Source organism: Panthera uncia, chromosome A2 (assembly GCF_023721935.1).
Source record: "Panthera uncia isolate 11264 chromosome A2, Puncia_PCG_1.0, whole genome shotgun sequence".
In the NCBI taxonomy this organism is placed as follows: Eukaryota; Metazoa; Chordata; class Mammalia; order Carnivora; family Felidae; genus Panthera; species Panthera uncia.
In genome coordinates, this window is record NC_064816.1 from 88,029,678 (window position 1) to 88,050,694 (window position 21,017).

The following is a 21,017-nucleotide window of genomic DNA, read 5'->3' on the forward strand; positions in this document are numbered from 1 at the left end:
GTGTTCTCACGACGCTCTTCCGAACTCGCCGTGAGACCCACTTATATATATATATTTATGATGATATGATGCTTTCTATTGTTCCCCTTTTATCTGCTTTACAGATTTTCAGCTGCAAAAATTTCAGTAATTTTCCACAAGAAAGTTTATTCCTAAAAGGGTTTCCTAGGGCTAATTTTGTAAAATCTAAGAGCGTAAGAGAGCAAAGCCTATTTAGCTTCTATGTCTGCAGTTTTATGTTTTGATTATTAGCTTTTAGAATATAGACACTAACTCAGGATCAGGTCAGAGAGTCAAGATCTTAATTAGTTTTCTATTTATTGCTCAGTTTAAGCCAGTTTGAGTAGTGATAATGAGCTGATGAAAGTCTTTTTAAACAAGCTTTTTAAAACACATACAGCCAGGTAAGTTGTTTCCTTCAAAGATGTCCCTGTAAGAGGGCATTGCATTTATTACAATAACCGCTCTATTGCTCAAAGTAATGTTAGATCTTTTGAGGAGTTTCTATCAAAGCCTATAGCACATTTTTTGAACCTTTTTAATGGTGACATGACATCGGTAACGAAGGGCATATTTGAATTTTGGAAGCAGCCACCATCCATTCACCATCATCTTTTCACTAGTATGGGGAATGAGCCTATTTATTATTTAGAAAGTATGGTTAGGAAATAACAAGACTCGTTTCCTCATGGGTCATATAGTATCACTGGTGTAGGTGAAGAGGATCTCAAGATGCTGGTTTTCAAGGGCACCTGGGTGGCTCAGTTGGTTAAGTGTCTGACTCTTGATATAGACTCAGGTCATGATCTCACAGTTCGTGAGATAGAGCCCCATGTTGGGCTCCGCTCTGGTAGGACAGAGCCTGCTTAGGATTCTCGCATTCTCCCTCGCTCTGCCCCTCCCCTTTGCTTCATTCTCAAAATAAATAAGTAAATACTTTTTTTAAAAAAAGATGACGGTTTGAAATTGATGAAATTCAGCTGGCTATTTAGTTCTGGTATAATTTTTAAAAACCACTCATTATTAATTGTAATATTCTGGCATTGTGAAGAAACATTAGTGGAACCAAAATAAAATAGTTTGACTTGGTGTGGTTACCATTTGCTCATAAAAAGTCATTGTAAATTGACTGACACTAACTGGAAATGGCCCTTGGAATTGAAGGATAGGTAAGGAAATGACAGCTAACAGAATAGAATGGAATGTGTGAGAGCAGAGGGCACCTGTTAAGGAAGTATTGCTAGGGTTTGAGACAAATGGTGAGATGTAATTATCTATTCTCTGGTATCTATTTCGTGCCCAGATTCTCTAGATTTCCCTGGCTCAGGTTAATCGAATAATTTTCCATCATAAAAATTATATGATCATGTAAAAATATAAACATTTAAAATGACCTGCATATTCCTGATTAGATAGGGTCGACTGAACCCTCACATGTGTCTTTCCTCCATGATAATGACAGTGAGGGCATAATAAACTCACAAGAGCACAGTAGATGAGAGACATCAATAAAAATTTGGAAGATGTCACAAAAATGGGCAAGGGGTAACTGACTGACTTGGGTGGAGAAAGCTGCTTTCTAATTTCAGTAAGAAGCAGAACCTGGGAAGAGCTCTGGAAATGGAATCATCAGATATCTCAGGAAACTGGGCTAAGGTGTGGTGCTGAAAGCAAAGGTAGATTATATTAACTTAAAAAGATATTAAGCTCTAAAACTGTGTTTTATAATGGGAAATAATACAGTCATAGTTTTACTTTGTTTTACATCTCTAACGTGGGAAAAGATAGAAGTGTCAGCAAGAAATGCTCTTTTAACGATTATTTATGCTTTACAAAAAACAATGTTTAAATATTATTAATAGAATAACATTTAAGTAAGGAGACCAAATAGAATTACAGACTTTTTAGACATTATGCTTACTTTCATGGGGCATACCACACTTCCTCATGTCTGGATTCTGGGTAAGAATTTGTTGTTGGAAATAACGTTTTCAAAAACTGTTCAATAACATAGATTAGTATTTGCTTTCCTGCCACTATAGAAGCAGGAAGAAGAAAGAATGTTTTTTTTTATCCTGATGAACTTCCTTTCACCAATGCAGTTGACCTTTGAATAACATGGGAATTAGGAGCACTAACCTCCAACGCAGTAAGAAATCTGTCTATAACTTTTGACTCCTCAAAACTTAAGTACTAATACCTTACTGTTGACTGGAAGCCTTACTGAAAACATAAACAGTTGATGAACACATGTTTTCTATGTTGCTTGTATTATATACTGTATCCTTATAATAAAATTGGCTAGAGAAAATAAAGTGTTGAGAAAATCATAAGAAAGAGCAAATACTTTTAATATTGTACCACATGTGTTGAAAAAATCTACCGATTCAGAGGACCCATGCAATTCAACCCTTTGTTGTTGAAGGGTCATCTGTTGTGAGAAGGGCCCACATTGTCAATACTAGGTATTAGAATTCCAATAATTGAGGAAAAAAGCAAATTTGAAAAGCAGTAAGCATATAATATGGACTATCATATACTTGAGGAGAACATCTAACAAAAATAAAGAGATCAGAACAAACAAATGAATTCAGCTGAAACAAAAATATGCAGGAAACAGAGGAAAATATTTAAAAACCCAACCCAATAAAAATAAGAAAGATAAATACTGCATCTATGAAACAAGAAAATGCTATTAAAAATCCAGAGAAAAGCAACTACAAAAATATGAGAAACAATAAAGATCGATAGAAGGGTTGAATGATAAAGTTGGGGGGAAAGTTGTCTCCCAGAAAACAGGACAAAAGATAGGTGGAAGGTAGGAGAGAAAAGATAAAAACTGTGAGAGGATCAATCCAGGAGACTGAACATCCAAGTAATAGGAATTCCATAGGGAAGAGAGAAAACAGAACATAAATTAACAAAAATTATTCTTCATAACTGAGGGGCATGAATTTCTAGATTGAAAGGGAATATTGAGTGCCCAAGTCTGTGAATAAAAGAAGACCGACATAAAGACATAAAGTTTTGAAGTTTTAGGATAGAAATAGAAGAGAAGGTCACAAAAGCTTCTCAAGACAAGAACCAGGTCACATTGGAAGGATCAGCATCAGAATAACATCAGATTTCTCATTAGCAATGCCAGATACCAGAGAAAGTGGAGCAGTGCTGTGTAAATTCTGAAGGATTTCTGTACTTGCAAATCTAAACCATCAATCAAAGGCGAGTTCTCAAAAAATGTACATGCAAGGTCTAAAATAAATGAACATCATATGCATTCTTTATTTGGAAGGTACTGGAGACTGACTCCTACCAAAATAAATGAGAGAACACCAAGAAAGATGAAGATATGAGAAATAGGAAACAGGTTTACAAGAAGGAGAGAACCAGAGGGGGTTCTCAGGATCATGGTGAAGACAAAGACAGGTCACATCTGTGCCACAGACCTTGAGTGCAATCAGTCCATCTATGAGCAGGAGGATAGAAGGGTGTAGGAAGAATACAACTAAGAAGAAACATGAAATTGATAGAGTACCTGATGTGTTTGACCATACTGAAGGCTTTATAGTTCTGTGGGAAAGTCTGGGGCTAATTTAGTGACATGTACGGAAGATTAAGAAGAGAAGAAAATGATGAGAGAAGGGAAAGAAAGTACATGTGGGGTTGGGTTTAGTTGGTCAAGAAGATGCACGCCTGAGTCAGACCATCTGAGTTCGAATGCTGGCTCTACACTTATTACTGTGTACTCTTGATAAAGTTACTCACCTCTCTGTGCTTCAGTTTCCTCGTCTGTATGGAGATAATAATAATACCCACTTACCAAAATCGCTATAAAGATTCAATTAATGCATGTGAAGCCATTAGATCAGTAGTAGTAGCAGTAGTAATAATTAGTAGTAAGGACCCAAAATTATTAACTGTTATTTTTATTATTGCTATGAATAATTAAACTTAAAACAGTAAAGAAATATAATTTTGAGCATACTTCTTTTTGAGAAATGTGGAGAAGAAGCTGTTTAAGAAGCTAAAAAAAAATTTAAGGATCACTCAAAGGCGACCTTTTTTAAATATTTGGGTCCATTTTCTTCCAGGTTTTTTTTTTCTGTGCTTTATTTTATCTATGTAATTGTCATGTTCTCTCAATGTAATTTCATGTACTACTTTTCTTTTTTAACTTAAGAAGCATTTTTCTAGTTAATACAAATTCTTCTTAAAAGTTTTGGTTGACTTTTATTATTTTTTACTTATTGGATAGAAAGTAATGTGTTCAACCATTCATCTATTTTTGTATGTTTAGGTTGTTTTGTGAATAATTGTAGTGATCGCTTTGAGAAATACATTTCAAATTTAGTTTCCTATTTTTAGGGAATTATAACTTATTTCTTTAGTTTCTTAATGTAATACATTTTTATTATAGAAATAATAGATAATATAATGTGTAGAAGTAAAACAAGTACAATTAATGTAGCTGCAATCTAATTACCCAAAGGTAAGCACTGCAACGTTTTTAATGTGTGCTTGTTTTTTCATTGTCCTTCATACCTATATGTTTTTCTTTCTTTTGCAAAATTTGGAGTTTTTCTTAAGTAGACATCTTATGAACATCTTTTCATATGAACACTATGAACATCTTTTAATATCTTTTAATGACCTGTTCTTGTTAGCAGTGTTCAACGGTAAGTTTTTGTGCCCTATGTATTTGTTTCTCTTGTTATTTCCAGTGTTTCTCCATGATGATACTATATTGACAGTCTTTATGGCTAAACACCTGTACACAGTAAAAAAATAATTTTCTTAGGTTAAAGTTTTAGAAACAGAATTGCAGTTTCAAAACTATTTAAGTTCAGGATGTACTGTCCAACTGCCCTCCTTGAGTTTTTAAAAATTCTGTGCTTACAGTGTGTGTGCTACTGGTTCCCTAGTAGCCTTGTCAACACTAGTCTTTTAAATAATAACTATTTTTTAAATGGCATAAAATATCTTTTATATTTATAGCTATTTTCCTTCATTAGATTCTTGAATGTCAAGAATATCAGAATTTTAAGACTTTTACTAAATTTTGAAAGTTTGCTTTCTCAGAAGAGGGCAATGATTTAAGATACAGAAGCCACCTAGGGATCCACCAATGGATGAATGGATAAAGGAAGAAGTGATGCATACATATAGTGGAGTATTAGTCAGCCATAAAAATACATGAAATCTTGCCATTTGTGACAACGTGGATGGACCTACAAGGCATTATGTTAAGTGAAATAAGTCAGAGAGTGAAAGACAAATAATACATAATTTTATTTATATGTGGAATATAAAAAATAAAACAAACAAAGAAAACCCAAGACTCTTAAAAACAGGGAAAAAACTGGTGGTTGCCAGAGGACAGGTGGGTGGGAGGATGGATGAAATAGATAAAGGGGATTAAGAGGTACAAAATTCTAATTACAGAGTACGTCGTGGACATGAAAAGTATAGCATAGGGAATATAAACAATAATACTGTAATAACATTGCATAATGACAGAGGGTGACTACACTTATTGTGGTGGACGTTAACTATAATGGATAGAATTGTTGAATTAATATGTTGCACGCTTGAATGTACCACTGTATGTTAGTTATACTCCAACAACAAAAAAAAGGGGGCAAAATTTGACCATCATTACCAGTGGGTAAGAAAAGCCTGTTAATCTGTGTTCTCTCTAAAAATGGGATTATTATCATCTTCACACAAATGACTAGGAAAATATTGACAGGTTGACACATAGATCTTAAGCATTACTATAATCCAGGCAAGATACCATGGTGATTCAGACCAGGATGGTGGCAATAGAAGTCACATTCTGGATATATTTTGAAAACAGAGTTGGCATAATCAACTGGATATGGTATATAAGACAAAATTGAGGAGTCAGTGATCACTCCTTGGTTTTTGGCCAGGGTAACTGAAGAGATGGAGTAGCTATTTATGAAGGTGGGAAGACTATTGGAAAATCGTTTGTCAAGCAAGATCAGGAACTTAAATTTGGATATAGTTAAGTGTGATATGTTTATTTGATAAGGAGGAGATGTTACTATGTGGTTGGAAATATTATTCTGAAGTTCAGAGAATTCTGAAGTGGAGATATAAATCTGAAGGTCATCAACATATACTTGTTATTTAACAGAAGACATTAGGTAAGATCACCATAAGACTAAGTATAAAAAGAAAAAAGGACCATCGACTGAGCCTCAGAGCACTACATTGTTTAAAGATTGGGGAAACAGGAAGAAACTAGCAAAGGAGATTGAGAAACAGCAACAAGAGAAGTAGGAGAAACACCAGGAGAGTGTGGTGCCTGGTTGGAAATGTAAGGAAATATTTTCAAGAGGACGGGTGATCAGTTGTATCAAATGCTGCTTATAGGTCAAGTAAGATGAAGACTGGGAATCAGCCATTAGATTTCTACATTTAGTTTAAGGTAAGTAATTTGTGACTTTGTTAAGAGCTGTTTTGGTGAAGTGATGTGGTGAAAATCTGATTAGATGGGCTCAAGAGATAGGAGAGGAGAGAAAGGTGGATATTGACTATGGGTAATTGTCTTGAGTGGTTTTGCTTAATGGACAGAAAGAAATGTAGTAGCAGCTGGATAGGGAAATGATGTTAAGAATTGTTTTATTTGTTTTTGTGAATGGGAGAAATAACAGAGTTTGTGTGCTGGTGGAAAAGATCTAATAGAAGGGGGGAATTTGATGATGCAGGAAAGGGAACAACATCTGGTGCCATATCCCTTGGTAGGCAAGAAGGGATGGATTATGGTGCATGAGTAGGGGTGTTGGCTTTGGATAATTACCTGGACAGCTAATTCCTAGACTAGGAGGGAAGTTGCCAGATGGCTTTAAAGGATTTGTTGAGGTCAGTGTTCCTCATTGTAAAGCGAATACAGTCAACATGATGATAGGCTGCTCTTCAGCTTCATTCACTTTCACTGAGTAGGCCTGGTGCTTGTAAGGGCTTTAATCAGGATTGGTTTAGTCCAGGGAGAATTATATTGTAGAAGTTGGGTAAGGAAAGTTACAAAGCAGTGAATATTAAGATTGAATCGAAGCTGAGCAAGGAAGGGTGTGAGACATGAGGGTGGTGAGGGACAGTGAAATGGTAGTAATTTCAGTGGATTATGGATCTCACTGGGGTCAAAGAATTGAAATGGGGTATTGAAGGAGAAAGTTAGATGGACAGAAGTTGCTCAGAGAGTGAGAGCCTTGGAATTTAGAATATTTATATGGTAGGTGAAATGTAGGTGAAGGAATGGAGGAGATCATCAGAGGAGATAAGGTCAAGGAGCTGAGAAGGCAGAATTATAAGGGTCACCTAGGTAAATATCAAAATCACCAATAATTACAACAGAGTAGTGTTGGAGAGTATGATGAAAACTAGAAGCTAAAATGTCCACAGCAGGAGGGGAGTTGACCAGGAATCAATAAATTGCTATAAGGATCAGTGATAGGTGGTATAGTCTGATGATAGGAGATATAAAGTGGTGTGATTTTTGGTGGAATGTGCTAGGATGGAATGACATGGCAATGAGAAACATGGAGGATATATTTCCACATCCCTTTAGTAAGGATGTGCAGCCCCCACTTAAGGGGGTGCAGGAAAAGCAGATCCTATAGTGAAGAGCTGTTTCCCAGAGGAAGATGGTGAAGGAAGTGTTAAAGGAAGAGACTGGAGATTTTTCTAATGGCCATGGGTGAATTCCAGAGGGCATCATTAAAGGGTATCTAGGGTAGAGAGTGTGGGACAAAGTGACAGATACCTAAAGGGATTTGAGATCTGGAGATGAGGGATGATTTGGGAGCCTGACAGACATGAGGTGACAGACATGAACTAGGGTAATAGGCCTGAAGTAGGTTAATCTTGATATTTTGGGAGCATATTGCCATGATGAGGCTGTATGTGCTGATGGTAGGTAGATGCTGTCTTCTAGGAACAGGCAGAATTGGGACTCCCACTTGACTCCAGTTTATGAAGTCACATAGGTAGGGGTGGGGAACAGTGAATTTAGCAGTGAGTTCTTCTTTATTACTGACAATGGCGTCTAGCTGAGGGATATGGTCATACTCCCAGAATATGGTTAGTGGAGAGGAAGGAGACAAAGAAGGTAAAGATGTTCATTGGGCAGATGGCATTAGAGAGTTTGAGGCTAGCCCTACATTGTTGAGAATGCTTTTCAAGTAATTAATATAAAAATGGAAATTTTTAATTAATACACTTTATTTGAACCATATGTAAGGATTACAACTTTTTACAAGTACCAAAACCTTTCATTTCTATGGTGCTCATGGGAAATCTAAGTAAATATTGAAGTAAGTCTGTCAATTTTCTTTTTAAAAAATGAGTCCTTGGGCTGCCTAGGTGGCTCATTTGGTTACATGTTGGACTCTTGATCTTGGCTCAGGTCATGGTCTCCTGGTTTGTGAGACTGAGCCCTGCATCTGGCTCTGCACTGACAGCACAGAGCCTGGTTGGGATTCTCTCTCTCTCACCCTCTCTCTCTGCCCTTCCCCCACTCATGCTCCTTCTCTCTCTCAAAATAAATAAAACTTAAAAAAAATTAAAAAAATTTTTTTAATGTTTATGTTTGAGAGAGGGAGACAGAGCGTGAGCAGGGGAGGAGCAGAGAGAGAGGGAAACAGAATCCCAAGCAGGCTCCCGGCTCCCAGCTGTCAGCACAGAGCCCAACACAGAGCTCAAACTCACGAACTGTGAGATCATGACCTGAGCTGAAGTCAGATGCTCAACTTACTGAGCCACCCAGGTGCCCCCCAATTTTTTTTAAATGACTCCTTGATTTAGCTTTAATGGAAAAAAGGCCATTTTTTTCTCCCTCTGTTGATTGTGTGCCATTAAGATTCACCAGGGATTTCTTTTTATTGCTTTGCTGCATTGTGTTCCCTAGTATCTTTGGCTTTCAGCGGGGTAATGAGTCACAATTGTCAAAATATACTAACACATTGTTATATTAATATTATTTTGCTAGAATATTTGTAGACTTAGTCTGATTATACTTCAATGCCCTGGTAACATTTTTTGTATGTCAAAATAAGCCTAGGAGATTCTGATTTAGTAGGTGGGTTAGGGGTGGTTCCCAGGCATTAAAAAATTTTTTTTTGTGATTCTGCTGCTAAGCCAGGCTTGGATACCTTTGCCTTAGTAGGAATAAGGATTCTATAAATAAGAAGCAATATTAATAATAGTGCCCAATTCAACTGTCACCTAATCACATTTACTCTAAAGGTCTTAGTCCTTATATGCACACTGAAAGCTCCTTGAAAATTTTCATCAGATTATGACTTCCTCAGTTGAGCATAACTGAAGTAGCCTCACCATTAGGCACAGAGTATACAGAAAATCTCTTGTAAGTGTATAAGCAGGAAAGGAATCTTCATATTTACATTTTGGAAAGGAATAAAATGAAACTTTCATCCAAAAGGCAGATCTTAAGTAAGCTTTTAATTTAGTTGTTTCCCTTTAATTTATTTTAAACAAAATAGGAATTTTAAATACTAGTTATTACATACTGAGGATGTAGGCAACAGTTCTGGCACAAACTAGGGCTGAAGAATGGATGATTAATTCTCAGTGGTATGAATGTCCAGGACATTTATCTATTTTCTGTAGTGAAGATTCTCAGTAAAGATACTAGTTTTTAAAAAGGATCTAAGAGATTAATTCTTGATTAGATGGGGCAAAAAAACAAAAGAGAAGATGAATTGGAGGGAGGGAATGCATAAAATGGAGAGAATTGGAAGAGTGTTTTCTTTTTTCCCCTAAGCTTATAGTTTCTTTTTTTTTTTTTCACATTTTCTTTTTTCTTTTTTATTTTTTTTTAGTGATTTATTTTTTTATTTATTTTTTTTAATATATGAAATTTACTGTCAAATTGGTTTCCATACAACACCCAAAGCTTATAGTTTCTTATACCTCTTATGTAAGTTAATGAAATTTGGATTCCTAAACTTTTCATTTTCCCAGTTATGTTCTTCTGAAAAGCTTTGAAACCAAATGAAATCTCTATTTTTCCATTGTGGCCCATGACCCATAGGGCGTTTCCATATCTTAATGGATGGATTATAGTCATATATGAAAATTTTATGATCCTTTTGTTTTTATTATCCCAAGTAAGTTACATTGGGCTCGTTTGGAGCCTGCTCTAAGGAAAACATGATGTTAATTTTGTGCACTATTAACAATTACTGAATGATGAGAATAAACAGGCACGGTCAGCCTACTGCCTTATAAATTATTATTTTGTACAAATCTGTGGGTTGACTAGGCAGTTCTGTTTCATATAGTATTGGCTGGGGCACTGTTACATCTGTAGGATCCAAAATGGCCTCAATCACATGGTTGGAAATTGGTGCCGCCATTGGCTGGGAATTCAGCTGGGGCTATCGGGTCAGGATTCTGGTTGTCCTCTACAAGCATCTTATTATGTGGTGGCTTAGGCTTTCTCACAGCATGATGGCTGGATTCAGAGATTGAAAAATGGAGAATTGTACATGCATGAAAGTAGAAACTGCAAACCTCAGATATCACATGGTATTACTTCTGCCTCATTAGATTTGCTACAGGGCCAGCTCAGATTCGAGGGGAGGAGAAATGGTCTCCACTTGACTATAAGAGAAGTGACAAATAATTTGTAGACATCTTTTTAAAAATATTTTTTTAATGTTTATTTATTTTTGAGAGACAGAGCATGAGTAGGGGAGGAGCAGAGAGAGAGGGAGACACAGAATCCGAAGCAGTCTCTAGACTCTGAGCTATCAGCACAGAGCCCTATGCAGGGCTCAAATCCAAGAGCTGTGAGATCATGACCTGAGCCAAAGTTTGATGCTTAACCGACTGAGCCACACAGGTGCCCCTAGACATCTTTAATTAACCACAGTCCATCCTTTGACCACATATTATTTACATTTCTCACAAATGCAAAATGCACTCAATTCCTCCAAACATTCCTGAAAAATCTCATTCCGTTATAGCATCAGACTTGAGCTCAGGGCTCTGGTCCTCATCATCTGAATCAGGTTCTGGTATTTAATTAGCTTATTAGATGAAGTAACTCAGGTACAGACCCTTGAACTGAGAAGACAAATGAGCTGTTCCACAAACACTCAAGTTCCAAAGGGAGAGATGAGGACAGGATGACTGCAGTAGGTACTCTTGTTTAAAAAGGGAGGAAATAGGAAGTACCTAGCTTTCATGTAGTTGATTGAAATTCTGATACTCAGCCAGGTTTCCCCTGTTTGGGGAAAGGGAATATGTAGGTTAAGGCTCTGTTCTGCTTCCTGGGGGTGGTTGCCTGTGGTTCTTGGCTGTACTGTTTGCGTCACCATTTCTTTTCCATAAGAAATGGGCCCAGTTTTAATCTAAATATCTTTCTAGGTCTGCTTCCTGACTAAAAATTTTTCATTGACTTTCCATTTTGACCAAAGCTGGTGGTTGCTCTGTTGGTGGGTTCTGTGTGAATTCATTGAGATTTACCCCATTGGACAAAACCATAACCACACCTCATTTGGGGGGGAGGCCCTTCCCTATTTTTGACTTTGAGTTAAGATGCTATAGGACAGTGCTTTTAAGATTCTTGGAAACTCTTTTGTGTATCTGAGCTACTGGTAGGTAAGCCCTGGAGAATCTTAGAAACTCTTATATAGGTGATATAATCCAGGTAAAACAGCCCTAAGTCTTTCTGAGGTCTTAACAAAGGGTCTTACAAATGCATCTTTGATTTGATCTTGATCTTGAGGTCACATTTTACTGATAGTACCTTAGATTAGAGCTTGCTCTAAGGCTGTTATTTTGAAAATCTAATGCTGGTTCAGATTTCTTCATTCATTTGTTTCTTCCTTTGGTATTTTTAGTGGGAATACTGTAAATGATATGTCCTTCTCAGTATATCACTTCAGGAAGCACATGATTTTGGTTTTTTCCATTACTGATGATGTTAACTGATCACTTGATTAAGGTGACATGCCCCAGTTTTCTTCACTGTAAATTTATTACTAGGGTACATTTTGAATGTAGAATTGAATATTGGGATTTGGCTGAGAGAGTTATGCATTAGCCATGTTGAGTTTGAGATGCCTCTTTGACATCCTTGTACAGGCTGGTTTAGAACAGCCAGTTGGTCTGTTGATTGGAAAGGTGAAGTAGTCTTTTTGTGTCTCCATTTTCTCAGTGAATACAGAATTGAGGTCATCAACAGAGAGTTATGATGAAGGAATACTTTGGAGAGAAAGGCTTGGAAGGGTCCTCTTAGAGTAAATTGATTAGTGGATTGATGGGCAGTGTTGTGCTGAGGGACCACTTGATAATTGTGGTCATAAATTCAACATATCACCATTCAGGATGTTTTGCTTTTTGAGGACAGACTTTGACTATTGGAAGAGGTAAGTTTTGCCACAGTTGAGGTTTGGCCAAGTGAGCATAGTGGAGAGAGCAGAGCAAGAGAAGTATGGAAGTTTAGAGTGTATATAAGGGGGTGATTATCATGACAGAGCATGGAATATGAGTCAGATTAGATGGACAGGAGGGAGGTAAAGGACAGTGAAAAATCAGTAGGTAGGGTTCATTGTTTAAAAGTCTCCAGGGGCTCCTGGGTGACTCATTAGATTTGATGTCCAACTCTTGGTTTCTGCTCAGGTAATGATCTCGTGGTATGTGAGTTTGAGCCCCACATTGAGCCCTGTGTCAGGCTTCACTCTGACAGTGCAGATCCTGCTTAGGATTCTCTCTCTCCCTCTCTCCCTGCCCCCCCCCCCCCCCCCCCCCCCCCAAAAATAGGTAAGTAAACTTTAAAAATAAATAAATGCCAAAGAGTTAAGTGGAAGTTTAAGGGAAAGATGGCTAGGAGACGGTGAATAGGGAATGGGGTGTTTGGAATCAGGATGTGGGAGGGATTTCACACATATTCTGGTTTAATACCTACCAACTTCATATTATTTCCATAGACAAATTATGTTTATAAAGATTAAATAACTTGACCAAGGTCACACAGCAAATAAATGACAGTTTGGATAGGAAGTCAAAATACTAGTTTCATATTTAAACTCCAGAATCTTTGTACTTTACCAGCTGCCTCTGATTCATGACAGTTGCCCACTAGACAAAGAGTAATCATTATTATGACTGAGAACGTTTACACTGTATTTGTTATGCTTTCTTTAGGCTTATTAAGGTAAGCAAATTTAAAAAAAGGCCTCAGACTACATTTCTAATTTTAAAAACATCTCCCTACTTTCTTTGTAAAACAAGTGGCCTTTATAATTTGATTGAAAATGATTTTCAGTTTTCATCTTTCAAAATTCACAAGTTAGCATTCACACATCAGTTTCGAGTAAGCCGTTAACATAGAGTAAATTTTACCTTCTCACTTTACAGTAAAATAAAATTTCCCAATGTTAAGGAGATTCCCCATTTCCTGCACTTGAGATTATTTAAATAGATCCCTGCTTAACTGTAAACAATGTCGATCTAAGGAAAGGAACTTAAGGTAATTTTTATTATCTCTAATTAGGAGGCTTCAAGAAAATTTGCTTAGGGTCTAAGTAGACGGTAGTCAAGATTTTATGCTTTAGTGGAGGAAAAGTGACATTTTAAATATAAGGTTTTTCAGCCTAATAATTAAAATAGCAATACTTAGCAGACTTCCACAATACTGCAAACAAACAAAACCCAGTTGTCAGGGCTGTTTTTAGTTTAAATTACATGGAACCCCTTCCAACAATACCTGTAGGTATAGAGCTACATAATTCCTGAGCAGGGAGTTTTCTTTGCTGTAATTACATTCATGTGGTGACTCATAAACTCTCTTAATTCCTAGATTTTATAATTGAAAAGAAAATATTCCCTTGAACTTTGAAAACCTGGAAGATTCAAAAGTTGTTTTTCAGAAGTTATTGTGATTATTACTACTATCACAACTTCTCTAAGTGATATTGTACCTAGTTGCTTTTGATCTCACTCGTGCTAGGGGGTTTACTCAGGTGACTGATGGAGAAGGGATCCCACCAATACTCAGCAGCAGGGCTGTGCTGTTCTGGGTCCCGGGACCTAAGCAGCAGAGATCTGGGGCTTTCCCTCTGGTATTCACCACCGACACAACTCTGTTTCTCTCAAATGTCTGCTTATTTTTGACTTCCTGCTTCTCTTTCCTTGAATTATTTTTTTGTGTGTATGCATTTATTTGTTAAGATTCCCAAGGGAAGGAATAGTTTCTGCTAATAAACACTACCTGGGTATGGCAGTTTTTCTCTCCCACTTCTGGGGAGGTTGTTTGAGACCGATACAAGGTTGGGGGACAGTCTCTTGTAGACATCTGGCTGGTATCTCTCCTGTTCGGGGTATGGTCACGCCTAAGAGGGTGAGATGTGGTTGCTTGAACAATGACATATATTGCTTGAGGCAGATTTTTATCAAGCAGCTTTACTTTTGTTAGAAGGCCTTGGAGATTTGTGAAATACTATCTGATAACCCCATAATAAGGGGGGAAAAAAGCAAGCAAGAGATAAAAGAAAGACAACTGTTGGTTGGATGTTCAACAGACACTCTCTCCACCACCATCCTTCCCCCTAACATTATTCAGCTCTCTCTTGGGTAGTCATGATATACATGCCAGGCTCTGGAGAAGGAGAACTTGATTGTTCAAAGACAAATTTCCCAGTGAAAAGATTTGTTTTGGCAAGGCCCAGTAAGGTAATTCTGGAAAAACATGTTTGAGAAGATGAATGCTAGGGGCTTTTTGTGATGTTTACTGACTCTTTTAAGGAAATACAGTTTGTTTGTTTTTTAACGTGGGATATTTTTATCTGTGTGAGATGCTTAGAATTGCAGTAGCCATGTTAGGGTCATGATAGGAGCCAGTTAAGAGAACAGATCACTCACTATACTGATGGCAGAACAGAAGGATGAACTTATGCCTGGTCACACAATTGTGCTGAGCCACCACACAAGCTAACTCTGGAGCTGCCTTGTTGTCTGGTGGGAAGTTACTTTGTTGCAATGGTAGTCTACAAGTATACTACCAGGCAAGCTAGCCCCCATATGCCAAATTAAAATCTGGTCACATGGTTTGCTGAATTAATTTTAAGGACCTGGTGACAAGCAAGAGGAAAGAAATGGGTAGGTTAGCACACTTAGGTTAGGGTGCAAGTTGGATGGAAGAATTGCTCCGGCTAATCCTCGGGTACACGGTGTTCATATGTTCTGCTTCTCTCTCTGCTGCATCTATCTTCCCTACTGATGATGTGGTTTCAAGGACTAGAGGTGAGGTTTTGGCAAGCTCCATAGGTGAAAGGTAGTCCAAGTTAATGACACCTGTTTGCCGTATCTGAATTACACAGGGACAGTATGCTTGGTCGGGGGTTGTAAATTGCTGGTTAGCTTGATGGTCAGTCATGAATTCTCTTTGTATTTTGGGGGCAAAGAAAACATGAGGCAGAAATGGATGTCAGCAGTGTTTCTTAACCAAAGCTATTTTAACCGTGAGTATACATTGGCAATATTGGGAGACATTTTTGATAGTCATGACTATCGTGTGTGTCTGTGTGATGCTACTGGCACCTAGTGGGTAGAGGCCAGGGATGCTGCTAAACATGTGACCGTGTATAAGACACCCCCCAAGACAAAGAATTATCTGGCTCTAAATGTCAGTGGTATGGAAGTTGAGAAGCCATGGGTATTGAATGAAGACCTCATAAATAATAAGTGTTTATGTATAGTGTATCCTGGATATTTAGTATCTTTTTTTTGTATATTTATTATATCATGAACATTTATCACCCAGGTGCCTCATGAACATTAGGTATCTTTTGGTCATCCATCCCTTTCTATCAGTGTGTAACACACACATGATCTTCTTAGTTATACTTTACACATCCTTTGCATTCTGGCGCATCTAACACAATTTTGTTTACTAGTACTTATCTATATTTACGACATTTAAAATGTGTTTGCATGTATTTTATGAACTCCAGATTTATTCGTCTAACATCTGGAGATTTGCAAAAGCATATTCACATTACACCTGTCCTGGAATTTCTAACAAGAAATAAGATATAAATGTCCTGATTGTTTAAGCCATTTTTAGTTGTGTTTTCTGCATCTTGCAGCTTAGAGCATCCTAACTGACTCCCCCATAACATCAATAGGAAAATAAATTACAAAGATAAATGAAACAAGGACTTAAGCTATGATTATAGGTTTCCAAAATGGCAATGTAAGGGTCAGATGCTGGAGGAAATTGATGATGGTGCCTGGGTTAATATAACACATGTTTGATCATTCTGTTTACATTTCAAGCAACTGTAGACAGGGTGCTTATCACAGCAGACCTGTGTGCTCAGAAATTCACATTTTTGAAATGATCGGGACAATTTTGGCATGGTGACCTTCATAACACTGTGAAAAAGATTATTTAGTTGGTTGAATGTCTATTAATACATTTAGAAATTTATAGCTTCACAATTATTTTTACTTAATGTTATTTATTTATTTATTTATTTATTGCTTTAAAAATCTTCAGACTTTATGACTTGTTATATAAGTTGTTTCTTGAGGCACCACCATTAAAGGGGAATTTTTTTTCATATATATATGGAATTAAAGAGAAGCATATTTAAGATAATGTAAGCATGTTTAAATTATACAAGAAGATTGTTGAGGACAGATTTCAAAAAGAATTATTTAAAACTTCTGAAAGCACATTCCTTCTCATTTCTTCTGCCTTCCTTTGCCCCCTTTTTAATGTTTTTTTGTGATGGAAAGGATTATTTTGTTAGGTTAATATATCACACTTTAAAAATGGTCAAGTACAGTAGCAAATCGGAACTATTTAATAAAAACTAAAGTAAAACCAGGAAGAATATGATGTCTTGCAAATAACGGTGTCCTTATGGTAGTTTCCGAGACCTGTTGAACTTGACCAGTGGCATTAGCTCTGCTGCATTGGGTGACAGGTGATTTAACCTCATATTTTTTTAGAAGTGCAGGTGTGTGTGTGTGTGTGTGTGTGTGTGTGTGTGTGTGAGAGAGAGAGAGAGAGAGAGAGAGAGAGAGAAAGTAGGAGAGGGGAGGGATGCAGAGAGACACCTATAAAGTTTTCTTTTTGTATTCAAATCTGAGTTAAAAATCAGAAAGCTGATATATGTAAACTTGGTGACTTTCAAGTGATTTACACTCTCAGGGTCCCTTTTAATCACCATTTCTATCTGTTACAGCGATTTGCTGTCCTCTGAATATGTAGAGAGACATGTTGAACACGGAGGGAAGACTGTGGAAGTTAAAGTAAGTAAGATTGTCTCCCTCTGGCGGAGATTTTTTGAAAATTGTTAAAATATTGATTATGATTTTAATTTTCAGTGAAACTTCTAATGTACAGTTTTGGGGTTTCTGTATTTCGGCATTTTTCAACTAAGTGTATCACCTGCTTGTGAATAAAACCTTTAGTTACCAGAGAAAGTGTTCTTAGTGTGCTATAGGAATTGTGGGAGTTATGTTTTATGGGATTAATACAAGAGTTGTGTGGGATTAATACAATGCAAGTGTTCTTATTTAGAATATGTCACAGAAAGTAATTCCTGAAATTTGCCTTTAAGTTAGCCCTGAGAACCAAAAGGTGAAATCTTGGGTCCAGGATAGGTATGTGACTTTGCATTCAGTTGGAAAAGACATTCCCCTGGTAAAATGAGAAATTTATTTGGTCTTCAGGGTAGTCCCAGGAGGTTTTAAATCCCTGGAGAGAGATATCTCAGGATATTGTTCTTTTTTTTTTTTTTTTTAAGTTTATTTATTTATTTTGAGAGAGAGACAGAGAGAGACAGAGAAAGTGGGGGAGGGGGAGAGAGAGACAGAAAGAGAGAGAAACAGAGAGAGAGAGAGAGAGAGAGAGAGAGAGAGAATCCGAAGCAGGCTCCATGCTGTCAGCATGGAGCCAGATGTGCAGCTCGAACTCACGAACCATGAGATCATGATCTGAGCCGAAATCAATAGTCAATCAAAAGTTGGACACTCAAGCAGCTGAGCCATCCAGGTGCCCCGGGATATTGATTCTTGTCAAGTAAGCTCTGAAGAGATATGCCTTGTAAATAAAATCCTCCTCCAGTTGCAGACATAGGCATGTGTATTTTTTTCTGGTCTGATGATGATGTAATCTGAGGGTATGTGAGACCAAATTCCACCCGAAGGTTTTTTTTAGGCTCATTTTTTTTTTAGGCTCATTTTGTAGTATTATAAGTTTTGGCTAAGTGTTTATTTTCTTTCGAAAAGAGTTCAGACTACCTATTTGCCTTGTCAGAATTATAATACCATTTATATATATTTGCTTTCTTTTTCTGAATATACATTTGATACAGACTCATTTTAGAAAACTTACAAGTAGAGAAAAGTAAAAATAAAAATGAAAACTCACTAAAATTCATCACTGAGGTAAACTTTGTTTTAATTTTATTGTATTTTCTTTTAGTATTGTTTTGCTCTGTGCACATATTTATATTTTAATTTTTTGTATATTTGCTATCATATACATCTGCAGTATTGTATCTTGCTTTATAAGCAAAATTTCTATATCATGTATAGATATCTTTGATAAAGACTAAAAACAAAATATGTTAATTTTTACAAGTGAACTAATTTATAATAATTATGCCAGTCCTTCCAGAAAGTTATTCTAAACTTGTTAAGGCTGACAAATGGAATGGTTGGTTGATTTATTTCACTGCCTTTCTGTAGAAAGGACGTAAGGATGCTTCCAGGCATGACACAGGAAAATGGTGCCATGTTGCTTATAGTTGGAAAAAATTACCTAGATTTAGAATCTCTGGGCTTTTATTCTCTTTCCCGTTGCTTGGCTTTACTTCCCTATTTTGTATGCTGCTTTTCTGAATGAAGAGTATTTGTTATTGTTAAATTAAAGAGGAAAAGAAACAGGCAGTTCACTATTTCTATTTATGCCTGTCAGTGGAATGATGAAATGCAAATATGAGCATGGAGGGCAGATCGAGCAAAGAGCCATCTGCTGTTGCTCCAGTAATGTCCCTTTTCAGGAAACTTGTACTTAATCAACAGAGCGTACTCCACTCTGAGATCATTAGGCTCCATGGGTATATATAACACTCAGAGCACTGACTTTCTGCACAATCTTTGCTGATTTTCCAGTCTGAGAATTTCATTTTCTTTGTTTTTTTTTTTTTTTTTTTTTTTTTTTTTAATTTATTTTTGGGACAGAGAGAGACAGAGCATGAACGGGGGAGGGGCAGAGAGAGAGGGAGACACAGAATCGGAAACAGGCTCCAGGCTCCGAGCCATCAGCCCGGAGCCTGACGCGGGGCTCGAACTCACGGACCGCGAGATCGTGACCTGGCTGAAGTCGGACGCTTAACCGACTGCGCCACCCAGGCGCCCCTCATTTTCTTTGTTTGATGGTTGCCTAAACCCCAACCCTATTAAACCAGGGAAATAATAAAATCCAAACTTCATTTAAACCCTTGGGCCAGAAGACGTTTCTCCCTTTCAGAAAACCACTTGGATCTCACCCATCACCTCCATTTGTGTCTAGTCCCTTTAAAAACCTAACTCAAAATTCTCCTCTGGGTTTTTTCCAGAAACCACACTGAAAGCTCTGAATCCTGTCCCATCAATTCAGTCAGTAGCCAGTTATTTTCCTGCTGGTTCCCTCGTGTCTTGCCCTTTGTGCTTAGCTCATTGGGGTGTTTCTTTTTAACGTAATCTGTTCTCTTTTCTTTACTAATGACTCAGAATTTTCTTAAGCTTTTCTTTTCACTGTACATTATGAGTCAACTAAAATTGTAAAATTGTAACATTTTGTATTTCTTTTTCTTCTTTCTACTACCTTTTCAAAAAATTTTTTTTCTTATGTGCTGTACTAGTTTGCTAAGGCTCCCATAACAAAGTACCACAGAGTGGCTTAAACAACAGAAATGTATTTTCTTACAATTCTGGAGGCTGGAAGTTCAAGACCAAGGTGTCAAATGGGTTGGTTTCCTCTGAGGCTTGTAGATGGTGCCTTCTCCATACGGCTTTACGTGATTTTTCCTCTGTGTATATCTGTTCTCCAATTTCTTCTTCTTAAAAGGACATTCATCATGTTGGATTAGGGCCTGCTCTTAACAACCTTATTTTAGCTTAATTACTTCTTTGAAGACTATCTTTACAGTCTGAAATAGTAGGAAGTTAGGACTTCAACATAAGAATTTCAGGGGAATACAATTAAGCCCATAACACCTTTCCTAAGAGCTCTATTTGGTTTGGTTTTGTTTTTAAATTGGCTTTGCTCTTGGAAGTGAAATAAATGAAGGGTATGAAATCAAGACAGAACTCTACTTCTTTAAAAAAATTTTTTTAAACGTTTTTATTTATTTTTTAAGAGACAGAGCATGAGTGGGGAAGGGGCAGAGAGAGAGGGAGACCCAGAATCCGAAGCAGGCTCCAGGCTCCAGGCTCCAAGCTGTCCGCACAGAGCCTGATGCAGGGCTCGAACCCACAAACTGCGAGATCATGACCTGAGCCGAAGTCGGATGCTCAACCGACTGAGCCAACTGGGTGCCCCAAAACTCTACTTTTTTGATGACATAAAACCAAATTCATTTATGCCAGATTTAAGCAATGAGTAGACATCAATCTGATAAATGACTGCTCACGTATCATGGAACCTTTATTTGTGAGATTCAGGTACAATGCATTTATTTAAGTGTGTGAGTATGACTGTGGGAAAGGAATGTATTTGCATGGAAAAGTACATAATAGCTACTTTGGCAAATCTTTTAGATTGCGATTATATTTTTCAAACCTTTTTTTTCCAAACATTTTTTTTTTTCTAATATATAACACTGGCACAGAAATTACTAAGGTGAATACTCCATAACCACTATTCAATTCAAGAAATGGAGCTTGACCAGCTCTTCTGTGTGATACTTCCCAAAGCTGAGCTCCTCCTGCCTCCTCTTAGAGACTTGTAAATACTATTGCGA

At 37.1% G+C, this 21,017-nt stretch overlaps 1 protein-coding gene across 6 annotated transcripts in view; it reads left to right on the forward strand.

Annotated features, from left to right (window-relative positions):
- The window catches only part of ADAM22 (ADAM metallopeptidase domain 22), a 233,525-nt gene that overhangs the window by 106,181 nt on the left and 106,327 nt on the right, over positions 1 to 21,017 (forward strand). For all 6 annotated transcript variants that reach the window (XM_049641401.1, XM_049641402.1, XM_049641398.1 and 3 more), the window contains one exon: positions 17,250 to 17,316. In XM_049641401.1, the coding sequence (XP_049497358.1) occupies positions 17,250 to 17,316 (67 nt within the window). The remainder of the gene's footprint in view (positions 1 to 17,249; positions 17,317 to 21,017) is intronic.